General features: G+C 32.2%; 2 protein-coding genes and 1 pseudogene across 3 annotated transcripts; all 3 read right to left on the reverse strand.

Moving 5' to 3' along the window:
* Positions 1–994: 994 nt before the first annotated feature.
* Positions 995–6,187, reverse strand: LOC120180357 (ankyrin-3-like). Of its 2 annotated transcripts, none has more exons than XM_039185698.1 (4): positions 5,754–6,187; positions 3,446–3,721; positions 2,945–3,082; positions 995–2,624 (listed from the first exon to the last, which is right to left on the reverse strand). In XM_039185698.1, the coding sequence occupies exons 1-4, from the start codon at positions 6,054–6,056 to the stop codon at positions 1,080–1,082; spliced, it is 2,262 nt and encodes a 753-aa protein (XP_039041629.1). In that variant the 5' UTR covers positions 6,057–6,187; the 3' UTR covers positions 995–1,079. The 2 variants fall into 2 exon arrangements, with proteins under 2 accessions (XP_039041629.1, XP_039041630.1); XM_039185699.1 differs by lacking the exon at positions 5,754–6,187 and adding an exon at positions 3,828–3,876.
* A 10,723-nt stretch (positions 6,188–16,910) lies between these two features.
* LOC120180391 lies at positions 16,911–17,729 on the reverse strand (annotated as a pseudogene).
* A 4,132-nt stretch (positions 17,730–21,861) lies between these two features.
* On the reverse strand, positions 21,862–24,176 carry LOC120180383 (tetratricopeptide repeat protein 33-like). Its single transcript, XM_039185714.1, has 5 exons — positions 23,914–24,176; positions 23,306–23,444; positions 23,076–23,107; positions 22,507–22,593; positions 21,862–22,074 (listed from the first exon to the last, which is right to left on the reverse strand). The coding sequence occupies exons 1-5, from the start codon at positions 24,145–24,147 to the stop codon at positions 21,940–21,942; spliced, it is 627 nt and encodes a 208-aa protein (XP_039041645.1). The 5' UTR covers positions 24,148–24,176; the 3' UTR covers positions 21,862–21,939.
* Positions 24,177–26,820: the final 2,644 nt, after the last annotated feature.

Below are 26,820 nucleotides of genomic sequence, written 5' to 3' on the forward strand. Positions count from 1 at the left end.
AAATTTTATTTTTAATCATTCAATGAGTATACATTTTATATTTAAATATTTGTAAAAATTCACATATAGGTAAAGTGAAAATTGAAATTTTCATTATAAAAAAATTATTGATTATAGGTTACCAAAAGACAATTATTGAACTTGGTTACACTCTTAATCAATGACAGTAAATGGCAGCTAACACAAGTATAGTAGAGTGGACAAACCTAAAGAGACCCAAAAAAAAACCAAAATGTGTTCTTGCCTCAAAACTACAGCGGAAGACCATGGTACTTGGTCATAGCACGAAGTCGATCACATTAATGTTGATGAAGGAAAGCGTCAGAAAGAAACCTGCAAGAGAAAATAAAAATAAAAACAAAGAAAAATAGAAGAAAGGAATGTGAATGAATGTAGCAACAAACGGGTGTGTGAAAGAAGACAGTCAATGACAGACGGGTGAGAAGGAAGGCGAAAAAAGTGACAAACAGAGGCCGAAGATATATATATAAAGGAATAAAAAAGTTAACAAAAAAATGTGAAAAATAAAGGGTTGGAAGAAGCAATGAAAAAAAGGTGGGTAACGACTCGACTAAAGTAAAATAGAGAATCATCAGTGACCGACGACTAACCTAAGACTAATATCATTATCGATGGTACTAAAAGAAAAGAGGGAAAGATTGGAGTTGGAGGTGCTAAAGAGAAGAAAATTAGAGATTTGTTTACTCAAAAAGTTATAAACAGAGACACAAATTCTAATGAAAGAAACGTAGTGGGAATTGGATACAGTTCAATGAGTTAATTTACTAATACATTATCTGATGTATTTCACTGACTTGACTGAAATTTAAGCTTGAAATTCGTAACTACTTTGCGAGCAGTAAACACGGATGAAATTCGCAACTGGAGTCGCAGTCGTGGACTCGAAATTCCAAACAGTTTAAGCTTTATTCATCTTTAGATGAAAAAGCATTTACTAGCTGATATCAAAAACCTATACAACGAAATACGATCAATTCCAACTACTTTAAAGCACGAAATGCAAGTCCCCAAGCATCTATCTATACAATCATCTAAAACCCAAACTTCCTAACCCATCTCTACCTATCTTTCTGGCTACCAAAATTAGCCTCTCCTGTTATAAGCTTTATTCCTCTCACCCACAGCTCCGCCGTTTCTGACCCGCCTTCGCACATGAAATGAACCTCTTTGTTCTTGTTAGTCACCACTCGGAATAATCCAGGTTCGTTCGCATCACCCTTGTTGTGCCTGTTCCTTCCAAAGGTTGCACTTGGTCCCAATTCTGCCTCCCGGCATATCACATTTCGTCGACTTGACTTTCCCCACTGCAGTAGTCCGGAATTCCGCACCATTTTCATGTCTTTCCCGTGAGGGTTTCCTTTTCCTCCCTTGGTATGCTTCATGACACGGGCGCCACCGAGAACAAGGTTGCGAGCAAGCTCATCTAGAATCACACGTTCCGCGTCATTTCTTAAGGGAATGGTTTTTTGAGCAAGAGATAGAGCGGTTTCTCCTTTAGCATTCTTGAAATCACAATTTGCCCCGTGTGAGATTAGGAGCTCACACATGGGACCATGACCTTCCCTAGCTGCTAACATAAGTGGAGTGCATCCATCTCCATCGGGGACATTTACATCATAACCCCTGCTCGTCAATAACGTAACAGCATCCAGATCTCCGTAGCGCGCTGCACAATGCAAAGCATAGAAGCCTCCAGCATTTCGGTTGCCTTTTTCTAGTGCCAATTCAAGCATCACCTTCTCGAACAGATCTCGGTTCTGGTTCAGTTCAGACAATGTAATTGCAGTCTCACCAGATCTATTTAGCAGCTTAACATCAGCTCCAGCATAAGCTAGCAGCCGGAATGCTTCAACATGACCTTTCAAGGCGGCAATCATGATTGCCGAGAAACCATTCTCATTCTGATAATCAAGATCAACTTCACTTGCAATCAGCACTTTTAGAGCCTCAACGTCACCAGTTTCAGCAACAAACAGCAACGGAGAGAAAATTGATAAATTGCTCGACTTTGGGATCCTTCGAACCTTGATTATGTCCAGCACTGCTTGCTGGAAACCAAGGAACCACCGGTTTGAACCGGCAATCAAACTAGCGGACTGACCAGAGACGTTAATTAAGCCAAAGTCCGCACCAGCTCCAGTCAACACTCTGAGACATTCTGCATGCTTGTACTTTGCACAAATCATCAAAGCTGTGTCACCGGAGTCGGTCTTGGAGTTTATATCACAACCCGAATCAATGAGGATTTGAAGGGTTTCTGACAAGCCAAAACGAGCAGCCAAGTGTATTGGCCGGAACTCGATTTTCAAGGTTTTAAATAGGCATTCTGGGTCTGCGCCACAGCTTAAAAGCACTTTGACAGCTCCCGTACTTCCACAAAGGATAGCATGGTGCAGGAGAGTTCTTCCGTAATGACGTGTCTCAAGGGAGAAGTGCTGAAGGAGCATGCGCAAGATGGCACCACTATCTTCAAAATATTCTACAGCACACCAGCTTATTGCATAAGGCTCAGCCAGTCCTGCACCCACTCGGAACTCTTCACCTGTAGTAGTGTCCCATGACCATGCTCCAAGACTTACTTTAATGTCAGTTGGAATCCCAGCCTGTTAATGAGCCAAAGTGGTTTATAAGACGAGAAGAAATAATAATAACAAAAGTATTATTATTCAAAGCATGTTACTAATTCTTTGATGCAACTATTTAAACTATCTTAGGTGATTTATCGGTGAAATAATATCTTGAGGGAACCTAAGTACCATAAAGAATACCAGATCCAGATTTGATGCAACTGTTACTACAATATTCTAGTTATTTAGAATCTAGTCATAAAAAAAATGCTTTGAGATTAAGCTTGTACATCCAAAAGACATTTAATGTCTATTTTTACATTTTTTAAGAGTTTTGAGAAATTTGTGTTGATCACCTGTAGAAGCAAGCAAACAACTGCAACCTGCCGACTAACCACAGCAGCAACAAGTGCATTGCAGTCAACATTTGTATATAAAGAAGGTTTAGACGACTGAAGCAACTGTCTATGACTTGCATTTGCATCGACACCGCACTGTTATTGAGTAGGAGATTATTAAATTATCATGATGAATATAATACAAACAACTAAATATTCAGAACTACATCAACATCTTAAAATATAATGGTCCAGGAGGACCAACTAAATAACAGCAGCATGCAATTATTGGCTAAATCAGCAACAAGTGCAGCAAGGTCAAGCACCCAACTTAGTATAAGGCATTGGAGTGGAAGCAGACAAAAAGCTAATAGCAGCAAAAAGAGAGAATTACAAGACATTCTAATGGTTAAAACTATTGAAGTGCCCCGCTGTGTTATATTACAGTGGATTTTAGAGCTTTACTCGTACATACTGCTACTAAGTGGTGCATAAGATTAGTGGGTATGATAGCTTTACCTTCATTAGAGTGTCCACCACTTCCACAAATCCCCTGCAGCAGGCTGTGACGAGAGCATGAATAGCAACATGTGGCCGAATTAGATCAGACCCCATGAGCAGTTCGGCAAGCCTTGCTTGTCCATGGCAGCTTGCCTCCAGAAGAGCTTCTTCGCAAGCTGGCTGAGACGCCCCAGCTTTAAGCAAGATTTTCAGAATCTCAAGGTGACCTTCTCTGACTGCTACTGTTGTCGCAAAGCCCTTGAAGAGTTTCTGATTCACATCAGCTCCTACGCTCTGTTATATAAAAAAAAATACACTTTTAGCACATTGACGGTTTAAGTTGGTAGAAGGAATTTAAACAGACATCTTTTTGCAGTTATTTTTACAATCATCCTCATACTTTGACCGAAAAATAGAGACAACATTGCATAATACTCGGTGAATTTTCTTTTCTTACTCCCCTTTTCTTAAAATTTCACAGTGGTCCGTAAGAAGAAAATAAACAACTAAAATTATATGCATATTGGAATGTTCAATAGATGAAAGAAATCACACAGCTACAAAAGGACAAAAACAGCAACAACAATTATTGATAGATGGAGAAGTGGAGAACGTTCTTCAAGAGATGCATGATGATTTCAACCAAAAATGGGAATGGGGGATGCATCATATATGCTTGTAATGTTTCGTACTTCAAACTCAGGCCAACGGTCGGTCACAACTCAGTATGGGGCTTGCAGAGCATGTTTCTCTAGAATAAATGTGTTAGGCAATAAACTACGCGTATCTTCAATTTGCTTTACAACTTATAATCGTGTTATCCAACAAGAAAATATCTACTGGATTTGCTTTAGAAAAGAAAAACTATGTTTTTTAGTAAAACAGGTAAGGGCAAGTGAAATATCAGACATATGATTCAAGTAGGACATTAACAGCTTGAGATTATTTAATTATATATATTTATATTTATATTCATATTTCCCTATCATTAACTATGCTTTCTTGACACAACTATTCCATCAAAATCATGAGAAAATATCATCTAATTTATCCAAAACAAAGGCTGAGAATAATTAAGTTTTGTCGAAGCAACCTAAAATGATCCACCCCTAAAATAGCAGCTCCCCAGAGACGAATACGACATAGGGTCTTTTTACATGAACGAAAAAGAAACTAAGCCTTTTAACCATAAACGACAAGACAGCCATAATGTTACAAAGATTTCCCTTCAATGCATTTATTTTTCAAAAGTAAATGTGAAAGACATGGGTAGAACAAACATTTACTCCTCTATTTATATGTTACAGTAAGAAAAACAGTAAATTTGGTGTTTCATTTCAAGAAATAGTTTAAGGAGGTGCCTAAAACAGGATTCTTGGTAGAGATTCAAAGCAAAAATAAATGAAATTACTACACTGAATTAAAGAAGCGTACTTAACTCTATATAAATTTTAGAAAAATATGTGACCAAATTATACCGATTTTTCATTTATATGCTTAAACTATTTCCAGGTTAATCCAATGTTACCATTTTAAAATCCATATGTCACATTTATATTTTTTCGGAATTTTTATTTAATTTTTTTTTTAAAAGGGGGAAAGTAATAAGCACGGGGAAGACATATTGAAACTTTGAACATATGAACAACTTTTAAGTGAAAGAGAATATTAGTTTTTAATTGAAAATTAAAAAAATAAAATAAAATTCAAGAAACGTAAGGACCATGAAACTCAGTAATTAAAGACAGGAAGTTACAAGCAATTTTTAATTGAAAATACTTTTAGCATTTCGAAAAATTAGAAAATCACCAAAATACTCTGTTGAAATTTGAATTTGAAAAAGTCGGTTTCAAAGTGAGCATATTTAACCTCCGCAATTTTTTTAACCCGTAGCCAAACAGATCAGTAACTACTAAAGAAAGCACGAGTGGAACGCTTCAAAACCACCAAAGCAGTGGATAAATTTGAAAATCCTTTTGACTTTTACTTAATTCTATTCAATGCGTTAAAAATGGAGATTTGAAAGCAACGATCTGACTCTGCAGGCCTAAAACGTTGATTTTCAGTGACAAGATACTGATTTCCAAAACATTCAGAAACTAAACTGAAAACAAAATTGAAATTATTCTAAAAGTTAATTAAAAATCAATACAAGCAATTCAAAATTAAACTCTTAGAAACAAAATGCAGAGGAGCTTAAAACGAAATGACAAATCAAGTTGATAACCAAAACGAAGAAAAACCGCTGTAAAAACGCGATGTGAATGGAACAGTTCGAAAAACACAACAGAAAAAAGGAAATACCGAAAGTTTTGGATTGCATTACCAACAGTTTTTTCACGAGAGCGACATTCCCGACGTGAACAGCGAGGAAAAGAGCAGTAACGTCAGTCGTAAACTCCTCATACTCGACGCGGACCTCACTCGGCGCCTCTTCTCTCAAAACGACTTCGGCCTTCCTCGTTTTCAAGTAAATAGCTCCGATGAAGTTGACATCGACGAACGGATCGGCGATGCATTCGAGAGAGGACCTCAGATCGCCGGATAAAGAAGCTTCGAGCAGACGCTGAGAAACTTCGGCCTCGTAATAGACGGGAACCACCTGTCTGCTGCCGGAAAACACCGTCATAGTTTACACGTGGCGGTTTCTAGAAGATAGCACACAGAAGCCGATGTGACACTAGGTGAGAGATGGCATGCGAAAGACGCGCGAGGCTCGACGGATGAGAAGAAGAAGCTCAAACAATTAAAAAAAAAGGAAAAAAATTGAAAGAAGTGAGCGCCAGAGAGTGAGGCGAAGAAGGTTGCTTATTTATTAGGGAAAAGAAGTTTTTCTTTTACTTTTTTACCACGGTTATGCTTAAAATGGTAAGAGATCTTGTAAAATTTGAGGGGGAGATTGTGAGGTCGGCCCAGGATTTTGTATACAGTGGCTTCAGAATATCAAGTAAATAAATCGTGGATTCGAGATCTCAAATCAGAACCGTTGATAGGAATTATGTTTTCTCTCTACCGTCTTGATTTGCCGTAATATATAAATCAGAAATTTAAATTCTTTTTTATTTTTTATTAAATACTTAAATTATCAGTTTTTTACCCAAATATTATTCATAACAATTTATTTTCTATTCTGACCTTCATTTTCGGTTTTTTTATTGATATTTTTCTGGTAATGTAATACAAAAATACGTCTTACAAGAAACGTCTTTGGAAAGTGTTTTTCATAAAGAAGTGTCTTCTATCATGATCGAATGAAGTGTGATTTTCATAGAAAATGTCTTTGTATTGAAAAATTAAAAAAATTAAGGAACAAATAAATTAAAATAAGACTTAAATAAAAAATCAAAATATGTATACTAATTTTGATGTATCATTATAAAAATAATGATATTGATAAACAATACAAATGAAAAAATTATATTATCTAGTTTTGTATTATTTATTAAATGAGTTCTATGTGATAATGATACTTGTTTTGTGTGAAATTTTTTCGTATTAATCGCAATTTAATAGAATTGTTATAGTTAATATTTTCATCATCTTGATCAATATTAAGTTTAATATTGTTGATATCAATTTGTGTTATCGACTTCAATAATGATGAATGACCTTTGTAGAATAAGGTGTATGATCAATAATCTCACCCCCTTAATGAAAACTACAAAAAAGTAAAAAAAAAATGGTATCGTTGATTGGACTGGATGCAATGACAGTGATAATGAAGAATGAAAATTACTTAATATTATAAATAAATATTTCAAGAATATGATCCTCATTCTATCAGTTGAAATAAGTATTAAAAATTATAATAGTAAAAAAATATATAATTAATAAAAATAACTATTAAGTAAAATTTACCAAAATTTCCTTATCGTATATGATTGACGAGTCCCCATGTATTTTGCATCTAATTAAAGTATTTTTTTACTTTTTAATAGTAGAATATATAAAATAATTACAAGCTACATATATATTGAAAAAAAATTACAGACATATTAAATATTATATACAAATTTTTATTAAATACAAAAAAATATTAAACTACCAAATATTATATACAAATAATATTAAATAAATAATTAATTAATTAATTAATAAAAATAAGATTATATATGAAATGTATATTAACTAAAAATCTAATAATTATTTAATTTATACTATATGCAACATATTATATACATACAATATTAATTGAATATAATTAATTAAATAAATAAATATTATTATTAAAATTTACATAAATTCCGAACGACTTCTCGATCGTTTGTATAAAATAAAGAGGACGGAGATAAGATTTTTTATTTATTAAGAATTTCCCTTTTCTTTTTCAGGTGCAGTTTCACATGGGAGGAGTTTCAAGATGACTGAGGGAGGTAAAGAGGATGAAAAGGGCGGGTGGAAAGATGTTTGTAGCCTTCTCGAGACTAATTAAATTTTAAATCAATTTTTCTAAAAGATGTTCTTTTAGGAAGTTTTTTTCATCAGGATTATCGACAGATATTGTCACATTGGTGAAAAATGCTATTTAAATAATTTAGATTCAAATAAATATATCTGTAGGACGTGTATTATCAATAAATTTAAAATATCTAAATAGATACCATATTATAATTATCACATACTATTTAAAAATTATTTAAAATTAAAATTAATAAAATATAAATAAATAAAACATTAAATGTATTATTATATCAATTTAAAAGATATCATATCAACAATTCACATAATATTTTAATGAGAGAAAAAAATAGTAATTGAGTGATTAATAGAATAGTTTATAAAAAAGCCAATTTTGTTTTTAAAATCTAACGTAAAGAGTTAAGTATTGGATTCATTCATATTTATCTTCTAATTTAAGAGTTTAAAAATAATAATTAAAATAATTCAGCGTGAACTTGATCCAACTTTGTAATATAATATTTATTTATTTCTATATGTTAGATTATAACATGAAACTTTACGAGGGGTGTGAGTAGAGTGGAACAAGAGACAGAACAATCTTTATTGACTTATTGGTCATTGGATTCTTCTACTAAATTTATAATTCCTTCATTATTGTCCTCTTTAGCCCATCACCATTGTGAGAGCATATCCATCGAAAATAAATCTCACAATCAGTGCATATTATATATATATATATATATATCCATCGAAAATATTTTTCTTTAAAAATTCGTCAACTATAGTCGATTTTTTATATATATATTTATATATCTATAGATGAATCCATTTAAAATAAATTGAAAATATTTACGACATTGTTTTACTTAAATATTATTTTTATTTTTAAATTAAAAAATAATTAAAATTAGACTAATAAAAATAATAATTAGATAATTTAAAAATATTTGAAACTTTTTAAAAATACTTAAAATAATTCAACATTTGTACTATAAATATATAAAAAAATTAATTTATATTATAATTAATATTTTTATGAATATATATGTAATTAATTACAATTATAATTTACTTTAAATGCTTTTATTGACCAAAATGCACCAATCAAGTAGGTTTGCCTGGTGGTTAGGCGTGAAGCCATTCAACCACCAGACCAGAGATTGATTCTTATTGTAGTTAGTTAAGTAAGTAGAGAGTGTTGATATTAACTAATAGTTTCTATTTCAATCAAAAGTATTTTAACACAAAATAAAATTTTAGAGTTAAATTACTTTTAAAAAATAAGGACAAAAATGATTATTTATCAAACGATAGAAGGTATTTTTATCATTTCTGTCAAAATAAAAAAATTTAGAAGGCCATGCATAGGGCTACAAACAAACGAGTCAAGTCGAGCTCAAGTATTGTTGAGTTTCACTCGACTCAAAAACTTCAAAATTGAGTTCGACTCAGCTCGAAAACTCGTGACCCTAAAATTTTTAAGCTCGAACTCGAAACCATGAATTGAAGCTCGGAAAAGCTCGAAATAAAAAGAAAATCTTAAATTTAACTCGGTTTAAGCTTAAACTCGAACATGAACCTTAAGTACATAGAAATCTTATACTATTTTTTTCAAAAAAAAAAATCAACACACAAATGTTAATATTATAAATAATTTAATATTTTAGAAAATAACATTTTAATATATTGTTTTTTCAAGTTGCTATCGAGTTTTTCAAATCGAGTATCAGTAGGTTGTTTCGGCTTGTTAAGAACACGTGTCTAGTTCAAACCCAAAATGAGTTCATTCGAGTTGAGTATTTATAAAGTTTTGATTGAATCGTTCTTGAGTAGCTCACCATATGTTTTATCTTATTTACAGTCCTAGTCATTCCTCCTCCAAATACCAAGATATAATTATTAAATTCCGTAATACCATTAAAGATGAAATAACAAAACTTTTATATTAAATATTTATTGTTGTTGTATTTCAATGTATTGAATAATATTTTAAAATAGTAATACATTTTATATAATTCCTATATACTAATAATTGCTGTAATACATATTTAATGATTATTTTTATATTATATTGTTGTCCACGTATAATGGTACAATGCCAAAATTACTAAATTAATTGTTAAAATGAAACTTAAAAACACCAATGAGAGAATAATATGTAACCAGCAGCATGTCATGCTCATGCAACGTGCTTTCAACACATGGCTGTCGGTTTTTTCTTAGTGTTCACATCTTTTTTTATCTTAACGGTATTTTAATATTTCTCAATACAACAGTGACTATGAAATTATAAATTTATCCATCAAATCATTAAATTATTAAAATAATTTTAATTAAGTAACAAGTAAAATATTATATAAATTTATATAATTATACCAGGAATTAAAATTAAGGTTATAGTCATATTCTCAATTGTGTTACTTTTATCGCGATTACGACATAATATATATTAGTGCGGTCACTATAAATATTGAAATAAATCATGAAGTTTTTAAAGGATTTGATCTTTTAAAAATAAGATAATTCTTTTTCAAAAAATAAAATAACATAATAATAACGAGAATAGCAGCCTGTTATTTCTGTAATCGATCATTACTTGTTAAATTATGATTGTGGTTCACCGCTGTTGATATAATTTCACTTCATATAATTATTTTATGTAATAATAATTTTGAACACCACCACTATCATTAAATAACAACTGCTATTTCACTATCCAACGACTATTTGAGTCCTTGGATTATACTTTTTATTTATTTACACATAATCGTTTTCATTATCCTTTGTCTCACCGTCACCATCACTCTTAACACATCACAAAAGGTAAAATGGCTGAGAAAATATTATGGGAAAAAATTTCCAGAATAAACCAACTAGGGGATTATTTCCCTATTTAGGGTGAATTATACATTAACCAGTCGAAGACGTCACTTGTTCCACGCTTCTTTAAAAGGTCTCGGGAGTGCACAACGTCTCCAAGCATAGGGAGTCTCTAGGATTACACATCATCTTCAGGAAATGGGAGGAAGTCTCCATTATTGCATGACGTCAGGCAGATTAAGAGAAGAGAGCAATTGGAAGAGGGGAGCATTTAGGAAGTGTAACATCCCAAAATAAGGACTAGTGACTTAAATGTAAGTTTTGGAAATTTGAAGTCTAATTTCGAAAGATTGGAAAGTTCAGAGACTTAATTAGGAATATTTTGAGGATTATTTGGTAAATATGTACGGAGATAAAGGTAAATTGGTCTTTGTAAAGAAAGATTTTTATTATCTCTTTATAAAAGAGATAACCATGTGTAAATGGGAAAGAAAAGTCTGGAGAGATGGGGTTCAGTTTCTTCTTCTTCTCGTGTCTTCATGTATAAGGTGAGTTGAATTTAATTTGCTTGTTTCTTCAATTTTATGGTTTCGTTTTATTCTTGAGTGATAAGAAAGACTAAGGGAAGATTTATGGTGACTTAAAACTCCAAAATGAACAAGTTATAAGAGATTAAGTAAAAGGAGATTTTAAGTGAATTATTGAAATAGAAGGAGTTAACAGATTTTGAAGTTGAATTTGACTTGTCAAGGGTCTAATTAAGAAGTTATAAGCAACATAATTGGAATTAAAACATATTGCAAAGTTGGTATAATTCTTGAGTTACATATGAGGGATAGAATTTTGAGATTAAAGATGGTTTATATGGATATAAATTGGTTTAAGCATGTGTATATGAGTTAAGAACATGAAAGGGGATGAAAGATGAAGCATTTGAGTGGATTTTCGTGCACGAAATGGAATTCTGGGCTAGTGTGCATCGATACACATTCAATATGTATCGATGCATCAAGGGCAAATTCCATAAATAATTCAATGTGCATCGATGCACAGGAAGTGCATCGATACACCCCTTAAAAATGGAAACATCGAATGCCATGAGTGTACCGATGCACAATTAGTGCATCGATGCACCCCCTTGAAATTGAAATATCGAATGTAATTAGTGCATCGATACACTACAGAGTGTACCGCTGCACTTCAAAGGAAAAATATAAGTAGATCTTTCTTATAGCTTAAGAAATCAAGGATCGAATCATAGTATTTAGAATGCTAATATGTATACATGATTGTGTAGATATCGATTGAGAGCAAGTTCCGTAATGATTGGAAGGTTATAATTGATCAATAAGAGAAAGTAAGCCATAGGAGTAATTAATAGCAAGTGAGGCACATGTGAGTGCATATTAGTTAGTTTATGGTGCTAAATGGAAACAAGACTTGCGACAAGTCTATTTCCTATGTTAGAATATATGATTATACGTATATGAATGACATGAATTGTATGTATGTATGCATGATTATATGTGTTAACATGCTTTTGTATGTAATGATATGAGAAGTATGTGCTATGTGATGTATATATATGAACATATATGAAACTGAACTATGGGACTGCATGAGAAAGATATGAGCCATATGACATGTGATATGATATGAGATATATGGTTACACATACATGTGGTATGTGACAGAAGAGAAAGAACAATGGATATGAAATGTTATAAATGATAATGCTCATGTTATGTAATATGAGAGCTAGTGGTATAGTTGGCATGCCAAGAGTCGAAGGTTTACCTATGTTCTACGGAACATATGGACGAATTACCTATGTCTTTCGGGACATATGGACAGTATACCTATGTTCTAAGGAGCATATGGACATTTTACCTAGGTTCTTCGGGACCTATGGACAGTTTTCGAGGTTCTTTATGACCTCTGGATAGGTCATTCGAGACATTTATACGAGCTGTGGTGATAGCATAGTGGTGCACAACCTCAATGTACTCACATACATTAAGTTTTCACATGTGTACATGAGCTAATAAGAGATAACATTGAATATAATGTATGTGATGTATATATGTGTTTTGTGATATGAATTATATGATATGATATATGTGTGTTAGTGATTATTGTATATGTTATACGATATATGATATGAACATAATGAATCATATAAACAAGAGAATAGACATATGAATGGATATATGTTTGGGTATGATGTGATAACAGTAATTGTTCATGCATGATTACAAGTTATAGTTTACATTATATGTTTATTGCCTCACTAAGTCATAGACTTAGCGTGTAAGTGATTTACACGTAGGTTTCAAGAAAAGTAAAGAGCAATGTGGAGCAAGACATGTCAGTTATCCTTACTGAAGGTCAGATCAGAAGAGAACTGAATAATATGTATTTTAATATATAAAGTTATAGTTGGCATGTATTCAAAAGAATATATTGTATAAGCTCTGAATAGTTCTGTAAACGTTTTGAATAAGTTATATGTTATAAAAGTTTTAAATTACTCACTATTTTATACAAGTAAATGTTTTGAAATGTCAATGTGACACATCGGATTCGTATCCGGGTCAGGTAAGAGTTGGGGGTGTTACAGGAAGAGTGTTTGAGAAAATTTTGAACAAATTTTTCTTTCATAATAAGTATTATTCGAAAAACTTATATAAAATTTCTCTATTTTACATCGTATTATTTAATTAAAAATATTGTTTTTAATATGTTATATTCTTTTGCAGGTAAAAGAGTGAGTAATAACTTTCGAAAGAATCTTTTAAAATAAAGTTGTCGGAAGAAATTCTCAAGTAAGTGTGAAAATATTTTATTTAAAATATTTTACGATTTATTGTTATGTAAATATTAATTTCATAATATTTTTAGTTATATTTTACCTTACAAATATTACGAATATCGTTAGTATAATATTCTTAGTTTCATAATATCAGTTTCATAACTCTGTTTTACCTCATATTATTTAATTAAAATATTATAATTTTAACGGTATTAATTTAGTATTTTAGTATAAATTTTAAAATAATTAGATTATTATTAGTAGTTATAAAAAATATTGTTAATAAATTTAATCATAAGTCAGCTCATGTGATGATAAACGTAGTTAAATAATGATGAAAATTTCAAAATTTATTAATAAATTTAATAGTATTTATTATAATTAATAATATTTTTAGTAACTATTTTATTTTAATTTTAATCATAACTTTAATTTAATATATATAACACTCTTAGTTATATTTTAACTTACGAATCATTATTATAATTTTAACGGTATTAATTTAGTATTTGTAGTAAAAATGTTAAAATAATTAGATCATTATTAGTAGTTATAAAAAATATTGTTAATAAATTTAATCATAATTTAGCTCACGTGACGATGAATGTATTTAAATAATGACAAAAAATTAGAAATTTAATAATAGCTTTAATAGTATTTATTATAATTAATAATATTTTTAGTAATTATTTTAAAGTTACACCAAAATTGATATTTTATCAAAATATGGAACTAACAACCAATTATTTTCAATATATATATTATGGATGGATATAGATCAGGTTTTGTTTCATTCGAACTCAACCTGAATATAACATCCCCTACTGTCATCCGACTCGATTTGAGTTCAAAAAATCTCTATTCAACCCAAAATTTTATCTAATTTTTAGGAAAAAAACTCGATATGACCGATATAAGTATATATATAATTTTTATTTTTATTAGGTAACATAGAAACCTAATTGAAAAAATAAAAAAAAAATGTCTTATAGCAATTACCTTAAATATATAAAGGTTAATTATGCTATTAATCTAAGTCATGTGTTTTTCGCCTTAAATTCAACTTGATTTGACCTAAACTTTTAAAAATTTGATCTTGTAAAATCGAGTTAAATCAAAATCTATAATACTCGAGGCAAATATCTATCTCTAATTCAAATATAAAAGCATGCTCTTAAAGATTATAATATACAATTAGAAGTTTTAGCATTAGTTTGTAACTGGTTTAATTTTAGGAGAGCAGTAGACCTACAATATATATTTGGAAAATTAAAAATATAATAGATTACACTAATAGTCTCTAAATTTTAGAGCATTTGCAATTTTGTTATTAGAACTTTTAAAACTTATATTATATTTTATTAAATTTTTAATTCGTTTTCATTACAATCACCATCCTCTACTATCGAGTGTATAAAGGGTGCCACATCAACTGCCATTAATGTCAGGTGACGACAGTGATCATATTGAAAATAAATTAAAAACTTAGTGACTTTAATAAAAATTGTAAAAGTTTGATAATCCAAATTCAATAGCACAAAAACTTGAGGGAGTGTAGTTTACCCTTAAAAATAATACATTTTCATTTTTTTTTTCTAACAAACAGTGAGAAAAGGAATAAAGTTTACTGCCGAAGTCCAGAATATTTAGTAGTCAATACGAGTAATCAACAAGCAACCCGTCGCTTGACTCACTGAATCTTCCAAATGACCTGGGTTTGACCAGCAATATTTTTCTTATTTTCTTTTTGGTTCTTCACTTTAGTCATCTGATGTGGCTATGAACCACTGGCGCACTGTCATTTGATTGCTTTTGTATCAGCTGCGATATCGACATGTGCCAGATAAAGTGGTGATATCACTGTGTGAGTTTATGGTAATAGGTGGGGTCCTGAAGGCTGAGATTGATGATATCACAGTACAGCTGGATGTTTTGAATCCTTACTACCGAATAGTATCCCATGGGATCATCTTGGCCCCACTTAACTGCACACGATATTGTGGTTTTGTACTGGTATGGAGGTTAGTCTATATTCTTGCCACGTGGAAAATCACTTATTCCATGTTTGTGTTATTAGATAAGAGTTCGTAAGATAGTTATCTGGTACACCATCACCACTACTAACTAATAATTTTTTAAAGAAAAATATTGGTTAAAAAACCATCTACACTTAACAATAATTATAGTTAATATATATTTTACATATTTTTGTCAACTACTTTTGAATTAGTCATATGATAAGAACATTAGTCATTTAAGTTGTCTAGAATCCATATTTGTATGGGATATGATAGTTCTTTTTCTTGTTAGATTAAGCCGTCTCTCCATGGAGGTTCGACATATGAAATCTAAAACAAATGGATGATCCTATGATATGAAATCATTTTTTTTGGATGTGATGGGTATCTTCCAACTGTAACTATATATGGCTATTGATTTTCATGCACGTAAAAAAATGGAAGAGGTCAAAATTTAAATTTTATTTGAAATTTTTAAATTTTGATTAAATTAATTTTATGTTTTTATTTAAATTTAAATATAATTATTTATAATGTACACGATATTAGATGGTTTCAATTAAATAATTTTATTTAATCATAATAATATAAGTTGTATTTATTCACTTTGATTTTCACGTGTTAATAATATTTATAATGTTATTTAATAAATCATATATCTTTTAAATTATATGATATATTTATAATGTTATATGTTTTTCACAAAGAATTGATGTGAGAATCTTCTAAATTATTTAAAATATACATTTCCGGCGATAATGTCTTATGCGGCGGCCAATTCAGTGGCGAAAATTCTATCCGACCTCAACATCAACGTCGGAGATTGGCCTCCTAATCTTGTCAAGAATCCCCACCCCCTTTGTTAGGAAACTGGTTAAGCATGATATTCAAGAAACATTGAATACTTCTCATTCATTCCAGTAAACGGATTACATTGCTTTATAGCAGTTAACAGAAGCTTAGTTCTAGTCTAGAAGCTTTGTAACTACCTTAACTGACTACTAACAGCTCTAACAACTCTTAACTGACCTTAGCTACTTAGCTCTAATATTCCCTCTACTTTCTCCTCCTCCTTCAACAAAGTAACACGCACATCTTAGCCCTGAACAATTGAAAAGATGAACAATTGAATCGAAAGTGCGGATGCTTCCTTCCGTTCACTTGAATCGAAAGTGACGATGCTTCCTTTCGTTCTTCTTGAATCGAAAGTGCCGATGCTTCCTTCCGTTCATTTTGAATCGAAAGTGCTGATGCTTCCTTTCGTTCTTCTTATTCACCTTCATTTCTTTCTTCTTCACCCTCTTTTACAAGGTTCTTTGACATATTTTTTTTATGGACTCTTGGCTGTGAAGTCCCATGACACTTTGAGATAAAAGCAACAAAATGAATACAAAAATAAACTTCTGTTTACACACACAAAAGAATTATACTACTATGCTACTTCAGTGGCCAGCTCCTCATTCGCTTTTCGTAAGTGCCGAAGAATTGCATCAGTACTCCATCAACTTTGATAAGCTCTGTTGCAGCTTTAGGATCAGGTCCCTTGATAAGGTTTGACAATGCCCAAGCTGTTGTTCTCACAGTTGATTGGCAACATCATGTTTGCAAGAGGTGGCAAAGCACCTTGAGATAGCAGAACATTTCGCAACTCCTCACCTTCACCAGCAACATTGCCTAATGCCCAGGCACACTGCTTGGCAACATGCAAGTAACTCTTTTCTCCAAGGTGTGCAATGTGGAATGGTAATGCAGGCATCAAAGCTTTTGTTTCTTTCGGTTTTCCTGCTGCAAAATTTGTAAGACACCAAGCTGCCTCGAGCAATTGTTCATCCGGAGATCCAAACGAAAGGCATTGCACAAGCAGGGGAATGGCTCCAGCTTTAAGAGCAGCTTCAACCGGAGAGAACTCAGATTTTGACAATAATCGCCTTAACTCACGTAGTGAATTTACCCTCTTCTGCATTGCACCTTTCCCCTGGTAAGCAGCAGCGTATTTTAACTCCTCCACAGCTGTAGAAGTTTGGGCATCTAAAAGAAACCCTGCTTTATCAGTTATCATATCATTTCCCTCGACGAGAACATCGCCGTCACCAGTGGCTCCCACTCTACACAACCGTTTCGCTCGGACCAACGATTCTCTCCTCTCTTTCCCCACCGTCACCGCCTTTTCCCGCTGTCTTTGAGCCGCTACGTTCCCAACTGATGATTTAATGGGATCTCTTCGATGGGAAGTGGAGGAATCATCGGCCATTCAGAACTACTGAACAACCACCTTCTACGCCAACAAGCACGATGAACTAACAAGAACGCCCGTAGCAAGAAAACAGAAGGCTCCAGGAACTTATGGCGATTGATACCATGTGAGAAAGCAGCCATGGAAGTTGAGACGATGGTATGAGTTGAAGAATGAAGATACAGGAAAATAAGGAAGTGAAAGAGGAAAGCACTGAAGATATTTTTATTGTAAATGACTTGTATGAATTACAAACTAAATTTAGGTATTTTATAGCCCAAATATAACAACCTAATAACAACTCAAAACAGATTTAACAAACTAATAACTAATTACAACTTATTTCTAACACCCTTCATCCGAATCAGGTTTTGCATGTCCTAAATTCCTTATCTTTTTTTTTAGAAGAGATACACGTGTACGCGTGTATGTATTCTATGTTTTTTTTTGGCAGATATAGTTGCCGAAGACGTTGGTGGGTTTGGGGCAGAACCATTTGTTTCAGCGTTGGCCGGAGCCTGGCATTGAGTATGAGCAAAAGAAAGCCTTTTTTGCTCAGGTCTCTGTTATTATTTTTTAAGAACCATGGAATTTTAGTGTATCTTAATATGGTTTAATTTTTTTCATTTAAAAAATATTTTTTTTTTGAATAAAAAGAGAAAACCTAAAATTGAGAACTAAAAGGCATTAGCTGGCATTGCACTGTCATTGCTTCTATATTGTTACATGCGTCCTTAACTTTCACCGAAGGATTGTCGAAGATAAGAAAATCAGAATGTCGAGACCAAGCCAACCTCGCCAGTCCATCTGCCACTTGGTACCATTCCCTAGGACCATAGTTGAATTGAAGACACCAATCACGTTGAACAAGAGCCTGTAAATGTGGAACCATCACAGCCATATTTCCCATTCCAGTCTCACGGTGGAGAACGAAGATTGCTTCTTTGCTGTCGGTTTCAACGATAAGCTTCTGAATATTCCTTATCCAAGCCATTTGAAGACCGATACAAATGCCTCATAACTCGGCATCAAGCATCGAACAAAATTCAATGCTCTTTGAAAATCCTGTAATCCAATTACTGGAGTGATTTCGAATGGTCTCTCCACAAGCTGCCCAACCCGTTGAGCTTTGTCTCGCCCCATCGGTATTCAGCTTCAACCAACTCTCCCGTTGGAGCAGCCCAGCGAATGTTTCTGCCTACATGTGGAACACTTATGATCCTCTCTGAATTCCTTTTGACAAGGGCTCGAACCGCTTCCCTTGTGAGACGAACACTTCGCTTGCGATAAAATCCATATCAAAGATCAATTTATTCCGACGCATCCAAAAACACCACACCACCGAGCCTAACAAGATATCCCAATCCTCAGCATTTATTGGGAAGTAATGTGGCTGTCTCAGATTCTTATCAATCCAGGACACTATATCGTCACTCATAAAAACATCAAATAGATTCGGTTTGACTAACTCTGTTGCCATAGTCATTGGACAGTCGCATAAAAAATGAGAGCTGCTTTTAAAAAATATTTTAATAGTTGATATTGGAATTTTATTTCTTTTTAGTAAGTGTAATTAAATTGTGGATGATAAGAAAAAAAATTAAAGGAATGAAATGAGTGTTTTTCGTGTTAATTCGACTAAAATTTTGATAATTCGTTGCTTCATACTCTATTCATTTTTATACATTTATTATACCGCTTTGAAATTTTTATAGAGTTTAATCATTGTCATATTTAAATACTTGTATTAAATTTAATATCAAATTATAATAATCTTTTAATAAACAATTTAATGATGTAAGGAAAGACATGTAATGTTTCACCTGGGAACACAATGTAGACCAAACGCATCTTATTTATACTGGTGTATTTGACAGAGAAATATAAAACAACAAATGTGGTGAACATTTTTGGTTGTAGTCGTCTCAATTCAGTTTTCTCACCTATTGCACTTTATATTATTTTCCATTTCCTTTTCAGATATGACAAATCTTTTTAAAAATATATATATATATATATATATATATATATATAATTTTTAAAATTTTAAAGAAATAAATTTATAAAATTATAAGGAAGTAAAAATATATTATTAATAAAATAAAAAAAATTTAAAATTTTCACGAGTTATCCCCTAGATCCTGTCCCTAGTCAAACTAATATATATATATATATATATATATATATTTATTTCCATATGAAACTTCTTGCAAGCTTCATTACTTATCTTCTCAATAAAGTGATTTCTCACACAAACTACTTTCTTTCACCTATTTTCATACACAATGCCAATGTATTTTTATAGACAAATAGATTGATATAAATCCTCCTTGGTTATGGTGATAGTACCTGAAGAAACAGGAAATCTCAAAGCTTCACCAGTTGATATTAATGGTGGTGGTGGTTACTTTCTCTTATAAAACATGTCTCCGGCCCTAAACAAGAACGACCTGCAGCGGATATTGGAGAAGCTCGACATGAACTGGGATTGTGGGATGAAAAGAGTGTGAAAGATTGCAGACGCATGATTTGGTTCCACGACACCAACTTTGACGGCTTGATGGATTTTGAAGAATTGAAAAACATCCGTTTCTTCTCAGTTTCCAGCTATGATGAGAATAAAGGTTCGTTAATGATACTAATCCATAAATCTCCAGGTTGTAGTTTTTGTAACCACAATCTTATGTTACATCCATGTATGGATGTGTCAAAAATACAGCTGTTGATGGTAAAGATTCTTTTCTCCTAAACCATTTGGTTGTTGCTACACTGTCAATAGAAAATGTATTAGTATTTTAGTAGTTTTTTTTGGCGAACAGAGAATTGAAGAAAATAACTAAAAAATATATAACAATACCAATTTGGGTCAGCAATTAGTCTAACAGTTTTCAATTATACATCAGCAAATAATTAGCTCTACCTCTTGCGCTTTTCAATTAATCTAATACAAGCGTAAAATTTTTAATCTTTATTATTTTGTGTAGACCACTAATAAATCCATTGTAGTCTAGTTGGTTAGGATACTCGGCATTCACCAGCGTTACCCGGGTTCAAGTCCCGGCAACGGAAAATAAGATTTAAACCATTGCAAAGTCTTTTTATTTGTTCTTCTCTTTCTTGAGCCATATTCTTGCTACAATCAAATGGAATCGGACCCCCTCCATGATTCATACAAATGGATGGTGTTATACCTGGGGCATGGATGCCGTGGGTGGGACAAATGTTTGCCTTAAAAAAACTTGATAAAACGACACCACCGGACCCATATTTGCGGTGCTGGAAGGATGATAAAATATTGCAGGGCCAAAGTCCCGCATTATATGGCGCTTAAAATTAAGGTTGTTGATGGTCCGTTAATATATATATTTGTAATTTAAAATCTTACGTGCATATTTATATTTTGTACTTTAAATTATGTTTGACTTAATGTACTCCTAAGTCCTAAGGTAAACATGATAACTAAAAAAATAGGAAACAAATTTTATATTTAATTTTATTATTTTAAAATTATAATTCATTAATTATAATTTATTAACTGTTAATTAAAGATTAACCAATTATCAAAATTCATAATTGTAACGGTAACCAACAATTTTAGCTGTTTGGTTAACTGAAACCGTTAAACATTAACAGATTAATTAACTTGTAAAATGTAACGATTATACCAGTAACGGATTAATTTGAACACCCCTACCTAAAACAAAGGTTTTCCAGGAAGAGCTTCGTCGGACGTCAACGAGGAAATTAGGAATTCCGCCTTGCCTAGGATTGTTTTAAGAACATAGGCCGAAAGAAATACATACAAGAGTAGAATTGCTTTAGAGCATGCGTATTTTAATGATTTACACCATGAACTTCTCTTCCTTTTTTCGTTTTCGATCTTTTTTTCATTTCATTGTCTTTCGTAAAGATATAGCTGACAAAGTGATGTCCTAACAATGCCTAATATTTTTATACATGCTCTGGGAGAATTTATCTGTACATGGTTTAAACTTTTAAAGGGTTCCTAGAAGCTTGAAACATCACACCCCATTTGCATAAACGTTCAGAAACTATAGTATTGTACGATATTATGGCTACAAAGATTTTTGTCAGAGCCGAACTCTTAAGCAATTCCAAAAATTTTCAATTGTTGTCTCATGGTAAATTGATGACTCCATCTTGGTGTTATATCCGGTAACTCTTAACATCAATCCTCCTGTGAGTAACAAATGCACTTCGTCTAAAATCAGGAAGATTCGGTGCTATCACCTACCATATAACGATTTTTATCGGTACTCAGGCCTGATGAATGAAGCTGCTTTCTTCTCTTTATAAGATGTAATGCAGTTTTCTTGTCATTTTGTGCCTCCACAGAATCAGGCTGCGAAAAATGATACGGATTTAGTAAACCAGACCACTGCAATCTAAATAGACTTATTGGAATGAAGTCTCCCTCTTAAATACTAGGACTATAATAATGGTGAGAGATATAACTAGGAAATGACTATTAAGTATAAATAGATTTCACAAAGGACTCGTGGCAAAAACTCAATATTTTGATAAACAGATTCGTTAATCTACGTCAGATTGACAATTCAAAGAGGACAATAATTTGCAAAATAGTTCAGTTGCAGGCTTTTCCAGAGAAATACCCTCTTGCCTAGGATAAGAGTACAAGGCTCAAGACCAGTTTAACCAGAAAGACATTGGACTTCAAAAATATAAGGAGTAGCTTGAAGATCTGATAAAGCACGCCTCCTCAAAATACAAGGCCAGGACAGGCAACACAGAATGATAAGTATCGAGAATGTACCTTGATAGCTAATGCTCTGTCAAAACTCTCAATGGCATTATCAGGCTCTCCAAAGTTTAATTGTGCTCTACCAAGAGTGACCCATGCCTGAAAAAACAAATACAACCTCATATGTAACAAAAGGGTGCTTTGGCTTAAAATGAAGGCTACAATAACAGAAAGGTATTTTGTCTAAACATTTGCTTTAAAGAAGCTATTAACAAAGAAAACATTCAATTGCAATATCTCAGCATCAGCTAACTACCACCATACATAGAGCAGGCATTGAAAATCTAGGGAAAACAGCCGCCCATGTGGAAAGTCGATCACTTCTATGGATTGATATATAAATTCCTTTGCTCATCATTAGCTAAATTTGTGCTTTCTGGTCATCATCAGTTGATGATAGACTACAAAGTACAATGTGTAAAACAACAGGAAAGAGCTCAAATTTTGCATGTATCCAAATCGTTTGAGAAATATGAGCCTCATGTTTATGGAACACAATTATAATGGGGGTATGATGTTTCTCAAGGTATGTAAAAAAGCTTATTATTTGACGCTGCATTCAGGTTACAAGCTTGACATACCTCAGCCCATGATGGTTCCAATTCAGTTGCCCCTGCCAAGTGGAATCCACAGATAAGCAGACAAAAGTTTTGAACTAGTATATTCGCAACACAAACAAACCATAGCACATTATATATCAAACACAGAAGCATGTTCCGCAACTTCTAATCTTATTTAAGGAGCTTTAAATCAAGAAGCATTTGGACAATGTCACTGAGAAACAACCAAGTCGAAAGGAACCGAGACGTACAAGATGCTGCCTTCAATGCACTCCATGCATCCCCAAGTTCAAGTAGAACTTGTGCCTTCTGTTCAAACAAAACTGCATTTCTAGGCATCAAATTAAGAGCCGCCTCCCACTTCCCAAGTGCTTCCCGGTATTTCCCATCCTTCAAAAGAGACGAGCTATGAGAATAAATACATCATACCAAGTATGGTAAAATAAAAACATAAGTACCATTCAAAGCCCTAGTAAATATATCATTTAAGAAAATCTAAGCTCAACAAGTTTTTCTTCCCACTTTTTCCCCTCCTTTTCCCCTGTTAGATTGTTACGACTCCTATAGGTAGCCTTAAAACAAATCCAATTTGGATTATTTCCTCTCGCATCATTTTTTTTATAAGATTTCCTCTCGCATCATTATAATCGAGTCAAATCAAAGTTGGAAAAAACACCATGAAAAAGGGTCCGAAAAATTTAATAATCAGCCAATAAACAAGTAAACTCGTCAAATAACATAAGTAAAGGTTTTTAATGGAATTCCCAAATTTACAATTCAATCAAAGATTGTGCCTTTTTTCTAAACCCAAAATCAATTAATTGAGAACGGGACAGAAAGTAAGTAAAAAAAGAAAAACCTCAGCAAGCTTGTTGCCTTGGGCTTGGAAAGATTGGGCAAGTTGTTTAAAGTCAGAATCCAACGCATCAGCAGAGGATTTCTCCTGATTTTGAGAAGGAGCGGGTTCTTGATTCTGGAACTGCGTATTATCAGCGGAGGGTTGTTGTCGATCAAAGGGAAGGTTTGGGTAGCTTGCGATAGCTTCTATGGAGCGCTTCTTGTTGTTCTTCTTCCTGTTCCATGTTAGCTTCATCCTGCTTCTGCAACACTTATTTTCTTTTCTTTTTGTTACATTTTTTATTTTAACAAGTTTTAAAGTTCAAAATTTTGAATTTTAAAATCAATAAGTTTATTTTTACTTTTCAATTATATTAATTTTATCATCGAAGTAAATAAGCTGTCCATTATGCATTTGAGAATAAAAAAAATAAATAAAAGAAAGGAATAAACTATAAAATTCAATTTATTATTATACTTAGTATTTTAATGAAATTATTTTCATAAAACTACCGTACGTCATCTTTAATATACGGCTAAGGAAAGAAAATACTGGTTTTATTATTATTTTTTAAACAAAATCGATAAAAAATTATTTAAAATATTATTATTTCTACCTAAAACGTTAATTTTTTCAACATTTCCGGTAACAAAACCGATAGAAAAAATAATGTTTTAGGTAGCGTTTTATCAGATATGTTAACAAAACCGGTAAAGCGCCCAATAATAATAAAATTTATAAAAATCATAATATTTCTAATAATTTTTTTATCAATTTTATTAAAAAATAATAATAAAATCAATAACATTTTTTATTAACCATATATTAAAACTGTCGTACGTACAGTGAGACTTTCAAACTAAGAATTGTTTTTTTGGGAGTACTAGGTCAGAGATTGTATGGAGTACTCGATACTTTCATTGGGATCACTTTGCAAGCTGCTTCTAATAATGAAGTTAAAATATGACGTGGCTTCTGTACTTTGATAAAGTTGAATCTTAATTTATTTTAAATTTAAAGATTTTATTACAAATTGTTATTATTTTTGTAAATAAAATCCGATATTAATTATTGTACATCAAAAACTGAAATATTAAAGTACATGAATGTAGAGTGTGCTTTCTGCTGCACACCTGAAACAGTGCATGCATGTAGACCTGACCTAAATATTACGCTGCCTATCTATTACATATTTCTCCCGACTAATTAATGCGTTCACAAGTGTGGGGTTCAACTAATGGGTGAAACAATACTAATATAGAAGGAATGTAGAATGAAAGTTTTAAATATAGTCGGTTAATATAAGATTAAAAAAACTTGTTAAATATATAATTCTTTAGATTATATTTAATAATATTTAAGTTAAAATTAAAAATATTATTGACAACTGTCGTTTCGGATGTCAAAATAATTCTTTATTCTCAATTAATAAATAAATGAAATACGTAGTATAGAGAAATAATGGTTGAATTCTCAGGGACTTAGAAAATCACAATTTATTGTTTGAACGGTTCTAACCAGACGAAAATAGTAAAAAAATGGGGTTTGTAGTATGAGATTAAAATGATAAAAATAAATAAAAACAATGTAAATAAAAATAAGAGTATATAAATTGTGAATAAATACGGTAAAAGTAGCTTTAAGCTTCGCTTTGATTCAATTTCCTTTAGATCATTGAATAAGATTTTCTCTTCGGGATTCATGTCGGTTAATTTGTCTATAAGGGCTATCTTTGTGACTCTATCTTGTATACCGAATACCCAAGGCAATCTTTGATTCCGGCTTCGGTAATTGATTCTAACAACATCTATTGTCGTAGATCAAATACCATTTAAGTTCGTGGCGACCGACTCAGATTGTTGTTTCTATAACCGTCAATTCCGATCTCAATTCCCTCTTGGCGAAGCTATCTCGCCAAGTGTGTTCCTAGGAAGTCGAATTGCTTTCTATAAGCCGAATCTTCCTCCCACACGTTTAATCGCAACAACCTCTTGACCAAAGTCAATCTTTGATTTTGAAAACTGTTTTGATTTTGAAAAATAAGCGTAGAGATTGAGAGAGATATTCCGAAGATATTAAGAGACCGTATCAATTCTCCCGTTGGAATTGAATCATCGCGACATCTCTCGGCTTATGAAAAGTTTAGCTAAGCATGACAAAAGTCATACTTAGCATAAAAATAAAACTTGAAAATAAAGAAAAATAAAAAAAACTTGAAAAGGAAAAGAGAAATCTTTTATAAAAACTAGAGAGAAAAGAATAATGTATTCCAAATGATCTGTTTAGGATTACCCTAAGTGGGTATTTATAGCCTCTCAAAGCCTAAAGGATAAACAAAGAAAATAATAAAATAATACAAAAGATAATTATTTTTAAATTTAAATTCAAATTTAAACTAGTCTCCTAATGCAACTCTGCTCGTCAATCTTCCAGAAGGCGTGCGACGAAGTCTTCTAGAAACCGCCGCTAACTGGACCTTCTAGAAACTGCCGCTGACTGGACCTTCTAGAAACTGCCACGTCAGACCGCGTCGTGCCTAGAGTCGTGCCCATGTCTCCAGTCGTGACCAAATAATAAAAAAAATGCAGAATTCGCTCGTTTTGTCACAAATTCTAGAAAGCAAGGACCTGTACAAAAACAAGTATAACACAAACAAATCAGCAACAATAACTCCACAAAATCGAAGATATAACGAGCAAATATTAACGATTTTGAACACTCATCAAATTCCCCCTCACTTATCTCATGCTTGTCCTCAAGTATGATTAACCAAATCAGTCAAAAACTTCATTAAACGTTATTTGTTAAGTTTTATATTCAAGGGAGTAAGGTAGAGACCACAATAACTATTCAAGTCAAGAAATCAATCAATCGAACATCACCAATTGGAACAAGTCAAGTGCAATTGTAATATCCATTCATTCATTA

The sequence above is a fragment of the Hibiscus syriacus genome, unplaced genomic scaffold (genome assembly GCF_006381635.1).
Source record: "Hibiscus syriacus cultivar Baekdansim isolate YM2019G1 unplaced genomic scaffold, ASM638163v2 tig00112495_pilon, whole genome shotgun sequence".
Lineage (NCBI taxonomy): Eukaryota > Viridiplantae > Streptophyta > Magnoliopsida > Malvales > Malvaceae > Hibiscus > Hibiscus syriacus.